At 39.4% G+C, this 23,663-nt stretch overlaps 1 protein-coding gene across 5 annotated transcripts in view; it reads left to right on the top strand.

The window, feature by feature from the left end:
- The first annotated feature begins 250 nt into the window (after positions 1 to 250).
- The window catches only part of DMTF1 (cyclin D binding myb like transcription factor 1), a 30,804-nt gene continuing 7,391 nt past the window's right edge, over positions 251 to 23,663 (top strand). The window contains exons 1-12 of one of the 5 annotated variants that reach the window (XM_041123379.1): positions 251 to 420; positions 7,345 to 7,461; positions 7,988 to 8,107; positions 9,077 to 9,171; positions 9,938 to 10,052; positions 13,077 to 13,153; positions 14,620 to 14,777; positions 15,603 to 15,635; positions 16,773 to 16,882; positions 17,690 to 17,918; positions 19,608 to 19,759; positions 21,258 to 21,473. In XM_041123379.1, coding sequence (XP_040979313.1) covers positions 7,353 to 7,461; positions 7,988 to 8,107; positions 9,077 to 9,171; positions 9,938 to 10,052; positions 13,077 to 13,153; positions 14,620 to 14,777; positions 15,603 to 15,635; positions 16,773 to 16,882; positions 17,690 to 17,918; positions 19,608 to 19,759; positions 21,258 to 21,473 — 1,414 coding nt within the window. In that variant the 5' untranslated portion in view covers positions 251 to 420; positions 7,345 to 7,352. Of the gene's footprint in view, positions 421 to 7,321; positions 7,462 to 7,984; positions 8,108 to 9,076; positions 9,172 to 9,859; positions 10,053 to 13,076; positions 13,154 to 14,619; positions 14,778 to 15,602; positions 15,636 to 16,772; positions 16,883 to 17,689; positions 17,919 to 19,607; positions 19,760 to 21,257; positions 21,474 to 23,663 lie in introns of those variants that run through there. The other 4 variants (XM_030013652.2, XM_030013653.2, XM_041123380.1 and 1 more) reach the window with 4 other exon arrangements.

Genomic DNA, 23,663 nt, shown 5'->3' with positions numbered 1-23,663 from the left:
ACGCCTTTTTTTTTTTTTTTTTTTTTTTCTTTTCGCCCCCCTCCCCAGGTCATCAGGCAGGAGGGAAACGAAGAGCGAGCCCCGAGGGAAGCGTGGATGCAGAGAGGCGGCTTCCCTCCGCGCCGGCCAGCGGGGCCCTTCCCGCCTCCCCCGGCAGCCGGGACGGGCCGGGGGCCGTGCGCTTTGTGGCGCCGCCGCCGCGGCGGACCCCGCGCCGTGCGCTTTGTGGCGCCGCGGCGGGGCGGAAGCGGCGGGCGGGCGGGCGGCGGGCCCTTCCGGCGGGCTCGCGGGTCTGCCTGCGCCTTGCCCCGCCGCTGCCTCCGCCTCCCCCCCTCGCCGCTCGCTGCCGCTCGGCGCCTCCATCCTGGTACTTGGGAGTCTCCATCCTGGTTTCTCAAGTGCCCGGACCCAAAACAGGAAGTAAGTGCGCGGGGGCCTGCGGGCTGACGGGGCCGGCAGCGGCCGGGCAGCGGCGGAGCGGCGCGGAGCAGGCTGAGGCGGGGGGGGGGGGGGGGGGGGGGATCGGGAGGAGCGGGGAGGCGGCCGTGGCCGGCCCCACGCCTACGGCCGCCGCCGGACCGCGGGCCGAGCCGGGCCGGGTTGGGCCGGCAAGCGGAGCGGGCTCGCGGGCTCGGCCCGCGCCGCCGCCGGGCGCCGAGAGGACGGGAAAATGGCGGCGGCCCGGGACCAAATGGCGCTGGCGGCCGGCGGGGCGGCGGGGGGCCGAGGCGGGCCCTGAGGCGCGGAGCCGCCGCCTGCGGGGCGCTGCCCCCGCCTTGGGGGCAGTGCCGGGGGCTGGGGCAGGGCCGGCGGGCCCGCTGCCTGCCGCCGGCTTTCCGCTGCGGGCCGTGGCCCGTCGTCCCCCGCCTCCCCGGGGCGCTGCCGGGCGCCGGGAGCGCTGCGCAGGAGGAATGGTGGAACGGGGCGGGGGGCGCGGCGGAGCAGGGGAAAACTTGGAAATCGCCGAGCCTCGGCTCTCTCGGGAGGGCGGCGTGCGGGTTGGGTTTGGGAGGCTTTTTTTTGTTTGTTTGTTTGCTGTTTCTGTTTTAAAGTGCTGTCCCCCTACCTCGATGTCTGTAATAAAAGGCCACCTGCACGAGCGCCTTTAAATCTCCCGATTTCCCCTCGCTGGGTCTGCGGTTGGGGTTTCCTAAGCTTTTGGCTTTTATCTGTTCTGTTTCATCATCTTTTTTTTTTCCAGCGAGAGTTGTGATTTGAGGTTGCTTGGGGCTTTATTTTTAAGTGGAGTCTGAAATGCGTAACTCTGCCAAGATCAGGGGATCTAAAAGCGGTACCAGGCTTTTCTGCACTAGAGTTACGCTCTCTGTTTTGCCAAAATAAAGGATTCTGGTTAGACAAGCCTTTTTTTCCTTCCCACCCCCCCTTTTTTTTTTCCAGGTCTCTTTATTCTTGGTTGTGCACTTGGGCACAGTGAAGCGTGTTGCACTTTTACTAGCCATCTCTTTAGCTGACAGATAGTATTTGAATGTATTTATTCAGAGTTACCATTGTTCAGCCCCACCTGGCCGTTGTAAGTTACGTGTTGAAGTAATCTAGAAAATGCTTTTTGTTTGCCAGCGCTGCTCTGGCCATAGATGTAAGTTGGCTTCTTGACAGCATAGTTAAAATCCCTTTGCAAAACCAGGAGGTGGAGGCTTTGCAATGAGATGGGCACATCTCATTCAAATTCTCGTTTCTGTCAATCCACATGAATATAATGATGGCAACAATTTCTTTCTTGTTTTCTGGACACTTACTGAAACTTCCTAGATGATGTTTTATGACTTACCGAAAAGATTGAACAGTAATTAAAACTCCATAAATAGAATGCCTAAAAATACCGATTTTTGTCTTATATACCCACCTTTTATAATTTTTAGTGGTTAAGAGACAAAGACCTCCATGTGTCTGTACTGTATTTTACATATTCTAATAGTTCCTTATTTATGAGCATTAATTCTGGGCTCGGAAGGCAACAGAGCCATGGCTTTGCTTATCAGTCTTAGGCCTTGTACAGTTAGGATAACAATTTTTCATATTTTATTGCATGCTGAATTTCTGCCTGTTGTTTATAAAGGTGAAGAAGTTACTGGAATGCTTAGAATGAAACTGGACTTACATGAAGGAAAAAAAATATTTGTTTTAGTACATATCATACTTGTCAAGATTTTTGTCCATAGTCATAACCTTGTGCCTGAGAGCCATTTCTATTACTGAAAAAGAAAACTTGCAACTTTCTGTGTTTTTTTTCTTTTGAAAGAGCTACGACTTAGCTTTTTTTTTTTTTTCCCCCCTCCCCTGTGTGACATTTAAGCATGCTCAATGCTCTTTATTAAAATATCAATGGATAGGCTAGAACTCATGGAGTTCTGCCAAATTTGGATCAATGCAAATGGGAACAGTTTGTCCTATTGTGTCTCCCATATATTCCGTTTCTGTAATGGCCCACTTCTCTAAATACCACTGATGAGTGGAACGTAACTGTTCCTAAAGGACTGTAATCTCATGTTGTTACAGTTTAATAAATCTTTGTATGCCTTGAACTCAGGTCTTTGGGTCCTTCTGTTTGATATTTGTCCAGTTTGGTCCCCTTTTACATCCGTTGTTGCAGCTGTTAAAGACAGTTTCTCTGTGGTGGAATTTTAAATTTGAGTGGAACCCACTTGGTATGAAGAAAAGTGGTTTTTTGTTGAATAATAGCATAAGAGAATTGGCACTAGCTGAATAGTAAAAACTCCTGATTATGTATTGGAAGTATTGACTTGGTATGGAATACACTAAACAGTCACGCTTCCTTAAATATGAGGTATATGAGGTCCTCTAATGACTTTGTTTCCTTTGTGTTACTCTTGAATGAATGCCTTGAAATCCCAGTGCATCCCATGTGATTGTTCCAGTTAAATGCCTCAGTAGTGGAAGCCTCCCTTAATAAACTTCAATTTTTGCTTCTTACAGGGTTTACTGAAATACACTTTTACATTTTGCCCAGTGCAGAGAACACAGCCTTTAATACAATTTCATGTAGAAATTTTAAAAGATTTACAACAGTCCACAGAAGACTAGACATAACATTCAGTTAATGACTAGGCATAATGACAGAATTCTGTCTGCAAGGGTAAAAATACTGTTTCTTAGAAGTGCTTAATTTTTACAGCCCACAGAATAATTGAGCCCATCTGCGTGATGAAGATGATTAAGAATTACAGGAATTTTGTATAAAAATGTTCAGTTTTTTGGTAACGTGGTATAAAATCAGCTTTGTGGGTTTTTTGTACCTAAATCTGCTGCACGTTTCCCAAATAAATAAGAACTGCTGTATTATGTGGCGTTAGTGGAAAATTTATATTGGGATTCTATATTAAATGATTCTTGCAGGCAAAGTATTTTCCTATCTGTTTGGTTGGATGTTGAAACCTGTTTAAAATTGTAATGCAACTCTTAAAAATGTGGGATTTGGTAAACGCACCTGAAAATCTAACAAGCCAAAAAGTGCTTATTAAATTTACACTGATTTTTAAGCTGCTATCTTAGAAATTTAAGATTACGCTGTCTTCACTGCATTTTGTAATACACATCCACACTGTTAGTGTGTGTGCATCCAACAGCGTTCCCTTCCCCCACAAGCTGACACCCTCGTTCAGAATATAAAATATTAGTGGTAGATTGGTATTTCTGTAAAGAATGTGTTTGAATCAAGGATTAAAGAAAAGTCTTGTGTCATGCATTTAAAATTAAAGCAAGTTTTTTGTTTTAAATAGAAAGCAATGCATTTTCAAAAGTATACTTAGTGAAGTTAGGAAAAGAAGGTGATACTTTGGACGTGATGAGACTACTCATGTTGTAATTCTCACTAATTAAGGAACATTGGCTGTCATTAACTTTGTATGTAACTTTTTCAAGAGCAGACTTGTACTGGATGTGCAGGTGTCTGTATTAAACAGAATTCGCATGGCACATCCTAAAAGACCTCTGCAGTGGTACGGCATTGTTTAGCCTGGCTTCGGCTGTCATCTCGTGATAAATCAAGGACATCGGCGAGTACAGTGTCCCTGCAGCCAGTATCAAAGAAGCCTGCATCAGAGGGCGTTGTCTCCTGCAGCAGCACTGTGCTTTCTCCACTGAGCTCACCGTAAACTCCAGGTGGTCCCATCATATGTTGTATTGGATGTGTCTTCAGCATACGTGGTAGTTTCGTCGTTATTTAAGTGTAAAGCAGTGATTTTTATGAGATCTGGAGATTGTTTTCTATTCACACAGAAGAACCACCGCAGGTATTCGGGATTTTTTTTTTTTTTTTTTTTACCTCACCTTTGGGTCACTAATTCATGTCTTCGTGAGTTAGCACTCCTGTCCTGGTGTAAATGTATTTCGAAAGAACAAGTTTGTTTATTTCCTTCAGTTTTCCTGTATTTATGTAGTCTAGTGAATAAAAAATAATGTCCAAAATATGCATTTGACTTTGACTTGACTCCTCATGTTCTTTGCAGTCAGTTTTCAGTTGAGATCCAAGGCCATATCCATTAAACTTGATGGGAATTTTTCCAGTCAAATCAAAGATTTGGCTCTTCCTAAGTTTTTATAAAGGCTTGGTTATTATTACTTTTACTCAGAAAACTTGAGATATGCTAAATCTCAAGTATCTGACGCAGAACATTACTGTTTTTTCCGGAGAGCCTGCACTTACTGTTGGGATAAACTGTTCTTGGGAGATTGGCAAACAGTTATAAAACCCTGCTCAGTCCAGGAGTTGCATGGAGGAGTGCTGCTTAGGAAATCACAGTTCCTTCAACAATGTGTTGTGCACATTTTTTGGTGCTTTGTAAGGAGTACCTGGGAGCTCAAGCGGACAACTGTAGATGTCTAACTTGATCAGAAGAATCAGGGCTGCTGTTAGGCGTGGTGCCTCAGCTGTTGTCTATTTAGAGTCCTGTTATAGCTCTGTATGGAAGTGACAGGGTAGCACCTATTGATGGTGGTGTAGCTTCTTCCCCACCTTTGATGGAAATGCCAGGTTTGGATGCGTGGAACCCTTCCATGCTGTATTCTTTTCTCTTCTAGCATGGCAAACTGGCAAGGGAGAGAATGCAAATGGACAAACCTAATTACTCTGTGGTTTTGGTTTGGGAGCCTAATCCTATAAACGTCGTTTTTGATTCTTAGCAAATCCTGAGTAACTGATGAAAGAATGGCCCAGCTTTGCTATCTCTGTATTCAGTTTTCAGTACTCTTTCAATGAAAAGAAAGAATGGTCTTCTCCTGTGGAGGGTGCTATGGTTTCCGCTGCTTCTAGATTGGCTTTAGGTGAAATACGTGATTGACATAATGTGTTTTATAAAAATAAATTTCATGTCTTTCAAGCCTTTATAGTGGTGAGAAGAAAAATAGTGTTTTCAGCTGATGGTAGAAAAATAAATGTTACTGCTATTTGTTAAGTTACAATTAAAGAAGAATGCTCTCTGGCATTTCATGTAACTTTGGGGATTTTTGCTACAGCATTCCCTGTAGTAAAAGTTGTTCGGAAAGTACATATGAACATGAAAAAGAGAAGCTATCTATTTCTTTTGGTCCTCCAGAATTACCCACTTTGTTCACTCCCAGAAAGTTAAATGAATAACTCAAAACTGAGTTGAAGAAGTTACAGTCGGCTAATTTAGCTATAACACTTTGGATTTCTTTCTTCACGTTTTAGAGTTAATGATGCCTCCTTTGGTTCTTAAAAATCAGTACTGTAGCTGTGCAGCAACATCACTTCTAGTAAAGGATAGGGCAGAAGATGTAAAACTCAGAAGCAGATGAATCCCAAGGAAGTTACTGCCTGCTGCACTTACATGTGGCAAGGAGCTGTTGCTGATGGTAGATATGAAAGTAAATTTGAGAACCCTCTGATGTAAAATGTCAACGGTATCTGAAATTTTTGACATGTTCAGAAGGGTAATATCACTTCATTCTAGGAAACAGTCACTACATGTGCTTAAAGATGTGCCAAATCTTCATCAAGCTTGAGAGGTGATAAGTAATTTTATTGAAAGACTGGCAGTAGTTTTATCCTTCCAAGAAAACACTGCTCTTGGGAATCTTCAATACCAAAGAACATGTTTTCTGATTAAAAATTAAATCATTTCCTGCTGAAGCAATATTATTAACATTATACATGGGATTTAAAATCCAGGTTGTAAATTCCACTTGCATATGGGTATCCCTGCGTGATACATGGAAGCTTTGTAATGTAATTGTGATTGATTTTTTTGGTTTTTTTAAAGCTATAGTCAATGATTTTTTTAACAATGTAAGTTAAAATTGTTGATAACTGCACTTTGGCTTTAAAATAAAAGTTACAAGTAATTTTTTTTCTGCTGTTGACATATGAGAAAACATAAAAAAAGACTGAGCACTTCAAGGAGAAATAGATGATATCTTATTTTTTACAAAGCTCTGCCAAAGACTAACCAAACCCAGGTGCTCAAAACTGATGAGAACATTGCAAAGTTCCTGGATATTTTTTGTGTGATTCCATTTAGCTTGTGCAGCAGAAAATGTTATTTCTTTGTATTTGATGGATTACAACTTTTTTGTGGGGTTTTGTTTTGTTTTATTTCAAGATTAGTAATAGTGCTAGTTTACATCGAAATTCTTGCAAGCTTTGGGTTTCTTCTTAGTACTTAGTGGAAATGAGATCATCGGAAGCACTTTGTTTTGCTCTGGTTCACAGACTTCAGTGTATACTGCTTCTCCTGGTTAACTTCCTGAGTAATTTTTTACACTGGTGATTGCTTGCACTGAGTTTTTCTGTTGCTCATCTTGTTTCAATGCTAAAGAAAAAATACTAGCTTCACATTTAGTTACATGCATGGAAGGACACTAAAACTTTGCAATTTAGTAATCTATAAATAGTGCAGCTATGAGTAGGATGACACTACAAAAATATTTCTCAGTCCTGGCTAGCTTTAGGTTATATAATAGTAAAATTATTAAATGAGCAGTGGAACAAATATTAGTGAAAGAAAAAATAGCAGATGCGGAAAAGTAATAGCCTAGGTTTGTGTTTAAAAAAAAAAAAAATAGTGGTAGGTTGCAAATGCTCCTGAATAGGGAGTTTAGGTACTATTTTTAATTGGAAAAGTATCTTTGAAACTACCTGATGTTACCCTGTGCGATATAGAAGTGTGCGGAAAAAGTAAAGGCAGGTGAATGCCTTAAACCATGGAATTGTTCATGTGAAAGAACAGACGGATACCCATCATTCTCTACGGGAGTTTGTGCTGGTTGTTTGAGATAAAGGAAGCAGCACTATGGTCAAAGTGGCAGTCTGACTGAAGAAAAGTAATCTGTATATTGCTCTTTCAGGTTTGAGTATGAGCACAGTTGAAGAAGAGTCTGACACAGTGACAGTAGAAACCGTGAACTCTGTGACACTGACTCAGGACACTGAAGGGAACCTTATACTTCATTGCCCTCAAAATGGTATAGAATTGTATTGCATAGTAATTTTTTTCTTCTTTTTTCATTGATCCAACCATCATACTTCCCTGCCCCCAGTTCTGAGAGCTACTTGGATTCAGCCTACTGTGCTGCAATTTGTTCTGTTTCAGTTTAAAGACGGATTAAATGTCAAACTAGGTGTAAATCACAAAATTTTTTTATGTATGTGTCCAACAAGGATATAGCTGTTCTGATTTATTTCAGTGGAAATGGGTTCTTAGAACCAAGCATGTACCCGAATTTCTGTAGACTTAAGGGGTTTGTTTGTGTGTAATGGACTGTGGATGGAATTTACAAAGAAAATCTCACAGAAAATGTGTGTTGAAGGCGGCATGTGAACTGTTACTGCCCATAACTTAGACCAAGTTCCTGGGCAGTAGTAAAGCACCAAACCAACCTATCACGTTTGCCTCTCCCTTTTGTTTTGGTCCACTTTGTTAACAGAACTTGGTCCAAAGCTCCGCTTCATTGATAGAAAGTAACCTGCGCATCTTTTTGTTGTTAGAAGCTGATGAAGTAGATTCTGAAGACAGCACTGAACCTCCTCCGCACAAGAGGCTTTGCTTATCAGAGGATGATCAAAGCCTTGATGATTCCACTCCATGCATTTCTGTTGTTGCAGTTCCAAGTAAGTTGTTTTAAGTTTATGTACTCTTGTAGCAAATGTTTCTGTTGGTAAAGGTTAAAAGTGGACTCTGGATCACAGTACAATATTTTGCATGTTTTATTTTCAAATTTTATTAATATACTTGGGTATCATCTTTACTTCTCAGAGCCTTGGATGGTTTTGCAGCAATTGTTATCTATACAGTACTGGCAAAATAAACCTGCCTTACAGATGGAGGACTGCAGGCACAGGTGCATTGAATAAGTTGAAGGATAAGTGAATGAACAATGAACTAGATGCTCTCCTCTTGCAAAGAGCAATTAGGTTTTTCTAATGATCAAACAGTATAGTTAGTATTGCCGTGTTTTGTAATACTGAGATGTGTGGTCTTTTTAAGGTAGAGATTGTTGTACAAAAGGTAGGCTGCGTGCTGAATTGGTCTTAAGGGAGTTGATTGAGTATTAGATAGTTCAATATAATCTCCCAAAGGGAGGAAAAACCAGATCTAGGAAGTTAAAATACCGATTTACAATACCTAGACTAGCTGTTTATTTGGTGGAATTTAGTAGAAACTCCTTAGAAGTAAACACATTATCATGTTGAAGTTGAAGGAAAACTGGGGAAAAAGAATACAGCCAAAAGATTTGAACGTTGTACTTTAGTAATTGGATAATACTGAAGATAGGGCTGGAAAGGAAGCATTAATACAGTGCCAAGTGTTTGCACCAGATCAAACACTTTTTATTTATTTGTTTCACATGAGGTCTTAGTTACAGTCAAGTGTAAAACTGAAGGTTTCAAAACCCCTATTTAAATTTTATGAAGAGGAACAGTCGATAATCATTTTGATGATTTTACTCAGTCAACAAGTAAATACCAAATAAGGCCTCTTTAAAATTTTCAGTGCAAAGGTAACAATTTATAAAACCTGTAGCCTGCATAAAAAATGTTACAGGGGTAAGGTATACAACTAACTTGTACATTCTGAAGTTTCAGAAAATGATCAGAGCTTTGAGGTGACCATGACTGCTACCACTGAGGTAGCTGAAGATGAGATTAATGAAGGAACTGTTACTCAGATTCAGGTACAGTAAAACTTCAAATTTGACCTTTCTGATGTACTTTTTTTTTTTTTTAATTGAAATGAAAAAGGAAACAAATAGCAGAAGGGGCTTATTAAATTAATAAGATTATTTTTAGCATGAAATGAATGTATTTGAGCACAGATCTTGTTTGTAAAGTGTTGTTCTGTAGAAGTGCAATTGAATCATTTTATATATGAAAGAGGTTATTTGTAGCGTAACTTACTGCCCAAAGAGCAATACAGTAAACAGTAATAGATGTAACCCCCCACTGATAATTACTTGCTCTGTGGTGATCTGCATAGAAGACAAGTTTATCTGTTATTTCTGTCATTCTTTGATTATGAAGTCAGCTTTATAACAGGCCTAAATACGCTTTGTCTTGTCACCAGTCCTAACAGTTACATACAGTTTTCCTTGTGGGTGTACCATGTTTAAAAGGTGTCAATTGGAGATGCTGGACATAGTCGTCTTTCCACCAAAGCCAGTGAGACTCTTCATATTCACTCTACATTAAACAGCATGAGGAATGTTATCTAATTAATTCTCATATCACATATGTGTTAAGATGCTAAATCTTACTCAGGTGTTTTAAGAAAGGTGAATATACTTTTAATGCCATATCTAAAAAGTGTCACTTTCTGAGCAGTCAGCAAGGTAACTAGATGTGCTGGTTTCATTTTCCTTCAAGTTATGCCTCCGTGTTAAATGCAAGGTGCTAGAAAGAACTGAAGATCTTACTGGATGATTTCATATTGGTCTTTTCAAGATTCTTCAGAATGAACAGCTGGATGAAATCTCCCCAATGGGCAATGAAGAAGTGTCAGCTGTTAGTCAAGCCTGGTTCACAACTAAAGAGGATAAGGATTCTCTAACAAATAAAGGTAGGATATTTCAAATGCAATTCTCCATGCTGTAAAAAGGTGTAAGCTATTCCAAATGTTTCAGAACGTTTCGCAGGTTGCATGAAGCAATCTCTGGTCTGGCTTTTTTAGTGAAGATATTTGAGAAGACTGATTCTAAAAAAGCTGAGACATCTAATGCATTAAGTCTTCACTGGCCCTCTTGCACTTTGTATGCAAGAAGAAAGTTGGAACTCCGGATAAACTTGGAGAGGAAGAGGGGCCATGCTTGCAGTGGTGACAGTGATTCTAGTGGCTGTGGTAGAGAACTGCTGTAGATAATGTGTGTCAGCACAGATGGGGCAGACAGTTGCGTTTGCTCTGTTTGCACTTCTACCTGGTTAGGAGATGGGAAGCTGCAGTCAGAGGGGGCTACACCAGGAAAAAAATTAATCTGTGTTCAGGTGAATACATCTTCCTCCAAGCAGGACTTACTGGTCTGGCTACTATGTTGTGATTCATCTTAAACAGTTTCTGGAATGGAGTTGCTTCAGAAGTAGAGGGATCATGCAGACCAGGATCTACCGAAATAGTCACCGCTACTCCTAAAACTACCAATCCATTGGCATTCCTCCTTTTCAATATGTATCTGCATAATCATGTAGTAGCTGCTGAACTTTAGAGCTTTATTTCCGCCCCCTCCCCAGGGAAGTGCCTTTCTAAACCTAGAGAAACAACTTAGCATCAAATGAAGACATGTTGGCTCTCCAGTTTCCTCAGTCTCTCTACTGTTTTTCTTACCCTGACTTTATGTCTTTCTAGGGAAAAAAAAATTAAATCTTTTTCAGTCAGTCCAGAGCAACTCCCTTTTTTACTAGAGAACTTTAGGAAAGAAAGTAATGGTTTTCTCTCACAGAAGCAAATGATCTCTTGCCCAGTGAGTTCTACTCCAGAGAGCTGAGTATACTGCTGAGTCAGTGAAAAAATGTGGGTGAGGCATGTAGAAGCTGGGTGTTGGATACGGAAAATTCAGAGAAAGGGAGCTGAGCAACTATGTCAATGACCACTCAGTGGTCCCAAGTGTGCACTAACAGTTGCTTCTAATAGCCAGTAAGTAATTTCTCCCCATTTTCTCTGTCCTTATTTATTAGATTTATAGGGCTTCAAAGCTCTTCAGTATTCAGTCCAATGAGTGGGGCAGGGATGGGATAGCAAAGAGGTCCCTTTGTATCACAGCACTGAAGGCAGCTGGGTAGAAATAGTGAGAAATCATGTTGCTACAGTTCCTGTGCTCTAGGGTGAGAGGAAGCACAGAGGTTATGATCTTTTCAGTAGCCAGTGGTAAAGGACTTGGGTTGGGAGCCGCACATTCTCAGCTGTGACTGGAGGAATATGTACTGGTGATTTGGCAGAGAGATAAATGACTGTTTTCATGTGACTTGGTGGCCTCATGTTTGATGTGTGTCTTGTTAAATATATTAGAAACTTACTGCATTTGTAGCTGTCTCACAGGCGTATCAACTGAGCAACAGTGGCATTTACAGTTGCGAATGAATGAGGGCACTAAATCTGATGATTCTAATTAAGAGATTAATAATTTGAGGAAGATATTTCCAGTGAAATATGCCAAGAAAAATATTTGAGAATCCATACTAGCTGAACTTTTCTTGGGGTCTCCATGTTTTGTTACAGAGATCAGCTGTGGAGGAATAACTATATGTATCTCCTTTTACAGTAGCTAAGAATTTGATGTGTGTTGCCTGACAGTCTCCACCTGATAATGATTTCTTTTATGACCTGTGGGCAGGTTATAATAATCTTGGCACTGAATATGCAAACATGTGAAGTGCAAAATATATTTCCTTTCCTAAAATAGTTGGGTATTAAAGGTTATTGCCGGTAAAGAGTAGCAGTGTCCCTTTAAGTCAGTTCAGATGCTTGGATAGAGGTGTGAATCACAGCTACAGTAGTAAGATTGTTGGTATGTCTCTGTAGCTTTGGAAGAAGAGATTGAAGCCATCAGGCACAAGGGAAGAGTTTTCTCTCATCAGTTCCAACAGAGTTAGTAATAATGCCTGTACTTTTCATTATAATTGGATTTGAGTAAACAGTCTCTTTGGTGTGTTCTGCCTCAGCTCTGGTAATTAGCAGGCTGAGAAGGAAGTACCCTGATTTTTCTGAGAAGAGATGGGCAGATAGCCAGCACACACCAGTATGTAAACTGGGTCACCAGCATAATCTTAATTATAAGCAATTGTTAATATTAAGTATGGTATGAGCATGAGGGGAAAAAAGAGGAATATATATATAAATTTAGGGTAGAAACATTTTAATGTTTTATTGATAGACCTCAGGTTTGAAATTTTCTCTCTGAATAAAGTTGATTGGGTTTGCTTTTAAAGCTTAGCTGGCATTGTAGTTACTAAGGGCATAGACAGAGACAAAGCATAATGTTTGTTTCTATTGGTTTACCACTTTTATTTGGGAGTAAAACACTCGCCATCAGTCTTGACTGTTGACCACTGGGCGTTATTCTCAATGCAAAAGGAGAGAGATAGGGACCAGCTTGTCAAAACAGACTAGGTAGAGATTTACATCTGTGAAAAGCACTCTCAGTAGGTAGCACTACTCACATGTTGGGAAGTGATAAGGCATATAAGAGAACCCCACGTTGTTGCCAATTCCTCAAGTAGTATTATGAGTCACATCTTAAGTCCCAGCTTCTGGAATCATTTGCGTGCGTGGAAATTTCAGCTGTCAGTTTAAAGACAGAAATTTTCTACTTATGGCTGAAGAGATAGCCTGAAAGTGTGGCTGTTCTGTTTTGAAGAAATGCATGTTTTTGAAGAGGGGTCTGACACATTATTTAAACATTAGTGGACGGTTACTAGGGATTGTTTATCAGTTCTGAAATAACATCTGTTTAAAATTAATTCTAGTTAAAGTAGCTAAAATTACTCTTTTCGTTGTTCATTGCAGTAGTGAGGGTTGTGTTTTCTGATATTTCTGTTCTTGTTGTTTTGCTGACTTTCACTTCAGTAATTAGTTTGTCATTTCTATTTTCAGGCCATAAGTGGAAGCAAGGGATGTGGTCAAAGGAAGAAATTGACATTTTGATGAGTAACATTGAGCGTTATTTAAAGGTATGTGTTGGAGTATGTTATCTGCTAGTTGGCGTGGTGAGGCAGCTCCTGCTAGAAACCAACTTTCTTTAGTACTTCCCAGAATAGGCAATAAGTGATTCTGATCAGTTTGTAGTAGAAGTGGTCATTACTCATTTGAAATACATGAGAAAATTGTATCCATACACAGGATTTAAGACTACTGAACATAACATTGCTTTTAATTTGTGTACTGAATATAACCCATTTTAAAATTTCATGTCAGGATGCTCAATTGGCTTAATCTCTTTCTCTGAATATGCATCACTCATGAAACCTTTGATGAAGGCGGACGAAAAAAATGGCAATCAGAGTAGAGATAATTTTCCTTACAAAGCATTGAATACAACTTCCAGACTTCTTTGATGCCATATCTGTGTTTGTTTACTATGCTGACAGGATGCCTGTATCTGCTTTCTTCCCCTTAATATATCGGTGTCAGAGTTCAGTGTAAAAATAGGCATGCAGTTAACATGCTGAGAGTGACAATTGCCCATAAGTCATATTTGCGGTAGGCTTACAGCTGAGAATTTTTGAGCTGAGCCCTTACAGCTGAGAATATATAGCCTGGGTACTACAGGTTCAGAATCCTTCATTTGTGGATCAAAAAAAGCCCTGAATTTAGTCTTCATTGGTATAAAAATCCTCGGTATTAGTTGTAGAAAGTGTGCTTGCCCACATGTGTATTAGGATGTCTGCCACAAAATCATTCATAGGTAATATTAATTTTTAAATCTAGAGAAGCTTTTTTAAGCTAGCTAAATAACTTTTTTGAGTTACTGATAACTTGTTGGATTCATTATTTTCCCATTTATCTGCTTTCTTGTACTGCTTCGAATAATTGAAATACAGTGATTTTTAGTTTAAGCTGAAGTTAAACTAAAACTTTCCTTTTATACTTAACTCTAGTGTTTTTGTATTGAATTTACTTCGAGTTTCCATCAGAACAAGAAGAGTAGTTTAATTGAAAAAAAATGCTTTCAGATAAGGAATATCTAAAACTATGTAATAAATTGATATAGCACTGTTTGACAACTTTCCCTTTTATGACCCCGGGCTAATTCCACTACGGTGTATTTTCCATGATGTTCTAAATGACAGTTCAATTTTTGATCTTAAATATACATTTGGGCAGATTTTTTTTTTAATGTGGATGAAAGTTAGAGCTTCCATGTCTACCTGGACTCTGGTGTAAAAAACAAAACAAAAAAAAAAACAAACCACCAACAAACCGCCCCCCTAGTGTTCAAGGGTTTGTATTTGAAGTAGCTAATTCATAAATACTCAGTTTAACTTTTGGACAGTAGTATTTGAGATACATAGAAAGTTGCATAATAGTATGCTAGGCTTTAGTTCTTAAATGTTCTGCTTCTCGATTTCTAGGAGACTTTATCTAAGGTGTTTTGTTTGTGGTTGGTTTTGTTTTTTTTTTAAATGCTTTCTTCTAGGCCCGTGGAATAAAAGATGCCACTGAAATTATATTTGAAATGTCAAAAGATGAAAGAAAAGATTTCTACAGGACAATAGCTTGGGGTCTGAATCGGCCTCTCTTTGCTGTCTATAGAAGAGTTCTTCGCATGTATGATGACAGAAACCATGTTGGAAAGTATGAAAACCTCTAATGCTGCATGGTTTTATTGCTATGAGTAGGGTCATATATTTAATGTTTGACATGTTATATGTGAGAGAGAAGGTTCTAGCCAAACAGACCTAGCTTTTGCTAATCATACGTCACATCTGCTGATTTCGTAGATCAACCTTGACAATTGTTGTGTTAAGTTGATGGTATCCACAACTTAAAAAAAAAAAAAAAAAGAAAAAAAAAAAGAAAACAAAGGTGCAGAGAATTCTGATATGATTAGAAGACTGACACAAGCATGGATCTGCTGAGTTGTTGTTTCCTTCTGGAACTGTGACTTTGAGCTAATTGATCTTCATCCCTGTGCCCTTAGTTTGCCCATCTGTAAAGCAGTGGGTATGGCGCCATCCAGAAGTGCTGAAAAGGATGTTAGATTTTAAAGGTAGTTGAAAATTAAAAATACCATCTCAATGCTGATTTTTTTTTTTTTTTTAATGGAAAGTCAGCCTTATGGTGATTGTGAACTGAGACACGAAGGAAAAAATAGCTGGGTTTTGAGACTAATACACAAAATTTTAATTCTGTTCTTAGTAGTAAGATGACCAAGAATGAGGAATTTTGCTGGAAAATGAGAGGAATGTTAGACCAGATAACCTTAGAAATGCACTAGTGTGGAAAATGACATTTGTTCTTCACATTCTTTTGAAGCATTCAGTCAGATTGGTTCTTAGAACTGAAATTCCTTAATCTCTTGTTGTAACTAAATGTGTACTGTGTGGTTAGTAAAACAAAAATATTTATGCTGTATGCTTTCTGTTTAAAATAATGTCTTTTTATTTACCTGTTGCTTAGGTATACTCCTGAGGAAATTGAAAAGCTTAAAGAGTAAGTCTTATTATTAACAAGGTCATGCTACCTTGTTTATATTTAGTAGCTTGAGTAGTTTTAACAGGTTTTGTTATATGAAATCACTGAAAAGTTACAAGTATATTTCACTGCTCCAACTCTATCAGAAAATAGTGGTCACTAAATTAATCTGAAGAGAATTGAACTACATTTGGATTTCTTTTTTAATATATTTTCTAATATGTATTCAGGACGTAAGCAATACGCAACAAAGTTCTAAAGCAAGCCTTCTGTTGGAACTAGTAATGCTTCAGATTTTAACAAGCACAGTCAACATTTGCAGTTATGTTTGTGAAAAACAGACATTCCCTTTCTTTAGGAAACCTGAGCAAAGGTTATTTCTAAAGAAAGTGGTAGGTCAAGGGTAGGATCTCCCTTATGTAGTATTAGAGAGAGACGTAAATAGTCAGCAAGGCTTTTTGATTTTGACTGTAAACCTGATAGATGAAGCAGGAGGGGCTGCAGACTTTATCTCCTTTTGCAGCTTGCCAGTGTTGAGCGGTTTGAAGAAACCAGGCTGGACTGAAGGAAGGAAGGGAGTGTATTTCATTGCGTTGATGGATATGTTTGGATCAGTTTAGCTGGTTTGTGTCGTTCACAAGGTGCCTTTGGTTCCAGACGTGTCAAAAGTAGTCATGGCTCAACATGTTAAGCAACCTGTTGTCATGTGTGGGAGGAAAATAATAGTTAAAATTATGAAAATGATTATGCAGTGGTTTGCTTGATTTAAATTGTAGGATGCCTGGGTTTTCATTGGGCATTATTTGGATTTCTCAGGTGAACTCTATACCATCTGAAAACCCTGAGGAACTTGTGTAGAATGGGTGTTGACTGTTTATCTAAACATTCGTACTGTATTAACACAGTAATTAAGCCTCACAACGTTCCTGCAAGGTAGTTGGATATTAAGCATTTTGTAAGTGAGTATCCTGTGGTTTAGCTGGCCCAAAGGCTTCTAGAAACATAGAAAAATCAGCAGTGATGATAGAAAGTATTAATCCTGTAGTATCAAGTGACTCCCCATTCTTCACGTTCATCCTGTTTTTATTAGATCGCATTTGATATTTTGGTAAACTCATAACTGGATATAGTGCTAATGAGCATGTTTCTATTTAGGCTGAGAATAAAGCATGGTAACGATTGGGCCACAATAGGAGCTGCACTGGGGAGAAGTGCTTCATCTGTAAAAGATCGATGTAGATTGATGAAGGATACCTGCAACACAGGTGAGGTAAATGCTGGTGTCAGTAATGGATATTCTAGTTAAAACTCTATCGCCTTTGTCAGTGGTGGTTTCAGAGATTTGTAACCTTAAACTGAGGAACTTGCAATGTGAAATCTGGGGACGTTTTTAGAATGTATTTGGTATAGGTTTCTCCAGTTTCACTTCTAAAAGATCAGAACACAGTTTATTTTTGCAGTCCATTTTCTGTTGTATGTTGTGCTACTAGAGCATATTTTATTGAGGTGGATTAAAAAGTACTTTCCCTTGTGTTTGATGTTTATAAACATACACTGTATATTTGGTGTAAATTAAGAGACAGGTGTGCTTTAGGAGTAAAGTAAACATACGCTGTATATTTGTTGTCAATTAAGAGACAGGTGCACTTTAGGAGTAAAGTATTGTTTATTTTGTAGTGTATATATTCAAATGGAAGGAAAATTTAGTCAGACCTCACGTCATTACCGAATACTAAATTGCTGTGTGGTTAATTTACTTCAACTAATACCATTCAGGTAGCTTGGACCAGTTTGCTTTGGTCAGTATTTTGGTAAGTTCTGTGCACCTTCATTCATCTGCGAGAGGAAGAGAAGAGAAAGAAACTTGGCAGCAAAATGATGGAATTATGCATTTCTTAATCAAGAATGGATATAATATAAATTGTTAGTAAGTAAGAACAGTTATATCTTCTTCACAAGTCAATATTTGCATCTAGAATAAGGCACTGAAGCTAAATGTTTGTTGACGTGTTACAGAGCAGAACAGAGGCCATCTCCTGTTAGTTAAGTTGGAGGGCTTTTCTCTCTTTCAGGAAAGTGGACAGAGAAAGAAGAAAAAAGACTAGCAGAAGTAGTGCATGAGCTAACTAGCACAGAACCAGGTGACATTGTCACACAAGGTGTATCATGGGCTGCCGTGGCAGAACGGGTCGGGACACGCTCTGAAAAGCAATGCCGCTCTAAATGGCTCAACTATCTCAACTGGAAACAAAGTGGGGGCACTGAGTGGACCAAGGAAGATGAAATAAATCTGATCTTGAGGTTTGTTATTTTAGTTACTTTTAAAGGTTTGTAATACATGACGCTAGCAGGATTCCATTGGGGTCCATTTTGCTGGTTTGTTAGACACTAAAAACTCTAGAACCCTCCAAAAATCACTGCTGTGTTTACAGTTCCCAGAGATTTATTATTGAACATATTTTTTGTTTTTTGTTTTTTTAGTGAATGTTAGTGTTCGTGAAAGGTGTCAGATTGAAAACCCTGGAGACTGAAGTCTTCTTTATTCCACAGAAAAGGTACAGCACAGGCAGCGACCGTGCAAGCTTCCCACACATTGCCCCACCAATGCGCTTTAACCCTTAACTGGAGGGTAGTTCAGTCTCCCTGCCCATTCAGTCCTTGGCCTCTCTGCTGAGATGACCAACAAGGGTCAAGTGTGGTGGTGGTTTCTGTGATGTGGACGTCTTGTCTACAAAGAACTAAACCGAGACTGCAAATTAATTTCATGTAGGCCACCAAACACTGATTGGATATCAGCATCTTTGACTACATTTGAACTGGCAACCTGGTAGTAACTTTGGAAATCTTTTGCTCTCTCCAGTCCTCCTCCCGTTTTGAATGCCTTTAACTCAGGCTTTTTAGCCAGTGGATTTTTATGGGTTGATAGTTTTGGGTGGGAATAAAAAGCCAAGACATCCAGAGAATCTAAGCATTATTTACAAAGCAATATTCACTAATTTACTGAAGCTGTTTGACATGAACTCAAAATGAGGAATGTGATTCCACATTTCAGAATGTGCTGGTTATAATTCTTAATATTTCTGTACAAATGGTATCTGTTTTGGTCTGTCCAGATATCCTTAACTCATCCTGCAGGGTTGGTTTTGGTAGCTTTTTTCTTTTTTCCTTTTTTCTTTTTTTTTTTTTTTTTTTTTTTTTTTAAGCTAGCAAGAGTGTTCAGTGCTATTGCTTGGTTTGTGAAGAGTACTTTTCTTAACTTCCACAAAAATCTTTTCCCTTCTTGTTGTTCACCTGTCTTTCATATGTTCCATGTACAGATGAGCTGGAGGCAGTTCAGAGATATTTATAGTATTCAAACAGATTCTGGTAGAATCCAGTGTGTGCATAACATCTGCCAAAACTACGTGAAGACTGTCCCTTACCTGGAGAACCTGATGGGTTTGATTTATGAGGAACTGTTTAATACTGTAGTTAACTTCATCTACTTTGGCTAAGAAGCATCTGAGAGGAGGCAAAAATCTGTGTTAAGGACGGATGAGTGTTATTTAGGAGAAAACAGAAGTAAATATCATAACATGAAATTAATTAAGTGAAAGTTCAGAGTGAACCTCAGGAAGTATTTGCTGCCTTGGAGATGTATTTGGGGAATGGTTTTCCAAAGAGAAAAGATGCAAGTACCATCATTTGGAATGCTTCACAATAATCTGATCAAAGTCCTAATGTATATGTAAATAAGGAGAATAATCCTGCATGGCAAGGAGATGGACTGGATCATCTAACAGGTCTAGTCCATCTTCTGTTGTTTATGATTCTGCTTGACCTCTGGCAGCGTGGCGCCTTGGAAGCCTGTGTCAATTCATGAGCTCTGATGGACTATTCACTAGCATGCCATTTTGCCGCTGTTACGTGTGACAAGACTGGAGATGTGCAACACCCCTTCCAGTCTGGAGGGTAGTTTCTAACAGGTAAATATTTTCTGTATTCTGCCAGGATAGCGGAACTTGAAGTTTCTGATGAAAATGACATCAATTGGGATTTACTAGCTGAAGGATGGAGTAGTGTCCGCTCACCACAGTGGCTTCGGAGTAAATGGTGGACCATTAAAAGACAGATTGCAAACCACAAAGATGTTTCATTCCCTGGTAATGTACTATCTGCACACTTCTCTTCTGAAAGCTCCTTTCACAAATATCAGAGGAATAAGGCTGCATTTTGTTGTCTACTTACAGCATTGCTGGCCAACGAGCACATTGCTCCTTTGCTGGAACTTACTGGCCCCTTGGATCTGCTGGCTGAATTGCTCCTACAAGCAATTCTTAAGTGTTTCAGTCGAAACAAGCCAAGCTGATGTATACACCTAAACTGTAGATTTTGCCAACTCCCCTCACTTTGGCTAAAGTGAGAGCATGTATCTAAGCAGCTCAGCTGGCAGATCTCAGATGATGATGATCTTTGGTATGGAGGGCAGTGACCTCTTCAGGTGGAAGAGGATATATATCTGCAGCCTAGCAGTATCACCTCAGGTTAGATCTGTTACCTTTAAAATGTAATCTGTGTGAGGTGCTGAACCTTAGCTGTAGACAGAAGGTAGATCTACAACTAGCTGCACAGTGAGGATGAGGGGAGGAATTGGGAGTATAAAGCTCCCCAGAATAGGTGTCTCATAGCATTTTCTCATTCTTGGTTGGAGAAACTAGTGCCTGAGACAAAGGGTATTTCAGTCTCCGTGACCTTCAGCCCTCCTTTTCTCTGACTTGGGGAGAGGAACTAAACTCGGAGAGATTAGTCATGTCATAATGAAAGGTGTAATTTAATGGACACTTTTGCTGTGGTTGTCAGTGTGGTTATATATTAGTCATGCCTGGAGGCTGCAATTGAGAGGGTAGCCCTGTTATGCTTACCATACATTAATAGACAGTTGTTGCATGAAATAATCTATAATATAAATATGCCACTGAATCAACAGGCTCCCCTCTCTTTCCCAGACGAAACGTCATGGTGTCAAGAGTGGGAGATGTTTAAACAGTTTGCTGTATTGAATGCTAGAAAAGTAGAGGCCTCAGCTTTTGTAACCATATATATGTCAACCACTCCCTCAGTGGGACCAAAGCGATCACAGGGAAGAAAGGTGGGCAGTTTTATTGGAGTAATGGGCCACTTCATGCACAGACAAAGAATTGTAGTGTAGCCACTGCAAGATTAATTCTCTTTTCCTCCCTATTTCCAGTGACACTTCTGTCAACCTCTTGAACAAATCCACTGCCATGTTTTGTAAGATTGGAGGGTTTACTTCTTATAGCAGCATTACACAATTAATGATACTGGAACTTGATTGTAGCTTGGAGATATACTATATGTGTTTTTAGAGAGGTCCAAACTTTTATGAGGTTTTCTTTTTTTTTTTTTTCCCAAGCATCCTAAAATGTCTAGATTCCTTGAGAAAATGAAGTTCACTCCAGTAGTTGACTATAAATGTGTTTTATGTATGTGCTAAGTTTCTAGTTGATATATCTCTATAAATTGTTTAGGTTCCAAATTCAGAAGGATTTTGGTTACTTTTTCCATCTTGGATAAATCTCACATGCAGCATTTCAAATGTGCTTCTTCAACATGCTTTAGCGTGAGTATTCTTTCTCTCAGTGCTGATAAAGGGTCTTAAACAACTCCATGAGAACCAAAAAAACAATCCAGGGCACCAGCTTTCGGAGAACAAATCTGGAAGTGGATTACCAAACACTAATTCCAGTTCGGGGGTTCAGCACGTGCAGATTCGAGTGGCTCGCTTAGAGGAGAACGCAGGCAACGCACCAAGCCCTGTGGCAGCTTTGCAGATTCCAGTCCAGATTACACATGTCTGTAAGTAGCTGAAACGAACGACTCGATGTCCTCTAATGAAACCTAAAGCTTTCTTATGTTAAGATGGTGAAGGAGGAGTGGGCATGTCTTAGAGAATTTTATTAATTCTGCTTTGGTCTTGCTATAACTTCAGATTAAGGATTTCTGGATTCCATTTGCCCATTTCTAACTTTGTTAGGCAAATGAAGGTATTACTGTGGCAATAGTACCAAGAAGCTGCAATTGGAGTGCCTGGACATATGGGTTGTAGGTGTCTGTCTGTGTGCATGCACAGAAGAGCTTGCCATATGACATGTTCTTTGAATTACACAAGCCTCCTAATGAAGGTACAGTGTATATGTTTATTCCTTAAGTTTCTTCTGGTAGCTCTTGTCCAGAACAATAAATATCATGTACAAGATCTCCTTTTGTAAAATATATACACTGCTGTCCCTAAGTTCTGATGAAGGACACTGAAGGGAGGGTATATAATGTTGTTTCTTCTAGTCCTGCTGTTTATTATGCAGTTATTTCTAGGCACAAACACTCTGGAAAGTGTTAGCTGCCGAGTCACACTGACATTCAGCTGATGATCTGCTCTAGCCACTGTATTTTTTTTTTTTAAGTTGGTGGTTCCCGCGCTCTTAAGGATGAACTTTGCTCATTATCAAACATTTATTACCAGGTCTACCTTGGCTGTAGCGCTTATTGCTTGGTTTTGTAACTAATCTTACTAAGTAACTCCAGTCACTCCAATCCAGTCACCCCATATGCAGCCTGTCATCTCCATCATATACTATTTTGCACTGTTTGTCACTTGTGAATTTTATTAGGAAAATGCAGTGCTTCAGTCTTGCTGATTACAAAATTAATTAATCAGGCTAAGAATTGATTCTTCAGACTATGACTAGATAGGCATTTGGTGAACAATTTCCTGCTTATAATTTCATTAGATTAGCCTATCTTAATCTACTTACTAAGTGCCATCTTCATTTTATCTGGTTTAAATTTTAATTAGAATGACGCGCAATACCAAGCCAAGAACTTTTTATCTGACGTAATATGTCAGTGGGCTCAGACTTTGAACCAAGTTTGGTCAAAGCTATTGGGTTTTGATGAGCAGGCAAGATGTGCTGGTATTCTGTAACCTTTCGTCCTTTCTGAATTGAATCCTGTAATGTTTATTTTGTGATGTCACTTACCCCTGTCTGCCTAACAAGCCTTTTTCCCCATTTTAGTCTGCTTTCCTGAAGAATTTCTGTTTGTGTAATCAAAGTGAATTTTGTATTCTGTCTTTCCCAATCCCATGAGAGCTGAACCTATTAGCCACTTTCAGCTGCATTTGATAGAAGGTTCAAGGTTTCAAAGGGGTAATTGCTGTAAGCTTTATGAACATAACTGGCTAGGTAACAGACAAGCCACACTTCACAGCTGTCTGCTACTAAGTGCCAGGAAATCTGCAGCAGGAACCCTTGAACATGCCACTCCAACAATAAAAGCTTCAAAATCAGAGTTTGTATCTCCTTAAGAGACCAAAATTATTCTACTTTGAAGCTACAGAGTCTGAGATGGCCAAGTTTCCAGTGCTTGGAGCACTGCTGTCGTCATGTAGGTCTTTTGCCCTTTCAGTATTTATGGAATTACTGGATTATCCCAGGCAAAGTATTAATTTGCCTCCAGCTTCCTGGAACTTCTGAGTTTTTTAAGACTTAAGTAAAAATCATGATTACAGCTCTGAATAGTTTTTTTGATATCTTATAAAGCTTTGGGTATGAGCTGTTTGGACCTGGTGATCTTGAAATGTCTGATATGTAAACTGTTTTCAATGCTTCTCTTCGTTACTTTTAGAATTAATGGAGATAATTGCATAAATAATTACACACTTGTAGTAAGAATACTTACAGCTTTTATACACTGTAATCATAATACACAGGGTAGGCAAATATCTTGTGGAGCATCTGATGTTTCATCAGTGGTGGACATACTGTGAAGGGCAGAAAAGGTTAAAAATACAGAAAAAAAAAAAAAAAAGAGGTCCATGGGAAATACAGCAATATTAAACCTGACACCATTTTAAAACAAGTTATACATGATCCAAAGGATATTATTACACCAGAACCTCTTACAAATCTCATTAACAAAAAGTAATTAGATCACCTCAGATAACTTTATTTGTCAGCTTTTATCCCTGTGCACTAAACCCATTCTTTC

This window comes from Aquila chrysaetos, chromosome 5, assembly GCF_900496995.4.
Source record: "Aquila chrysaetos chrysaetos chromosome 5, bAquChr1.4, whole genome shotgun sequence".
NCBI lineage: Eukaryota > Metazoa > Chordata > Aves > Accipitriformes > Accipitridae > Aquila > Aquila chrysaetos.
Note: the sequence above shows the minus strand (reverse complement) of the source record. Positions and strands in the feature narration are given on the sequence as shown.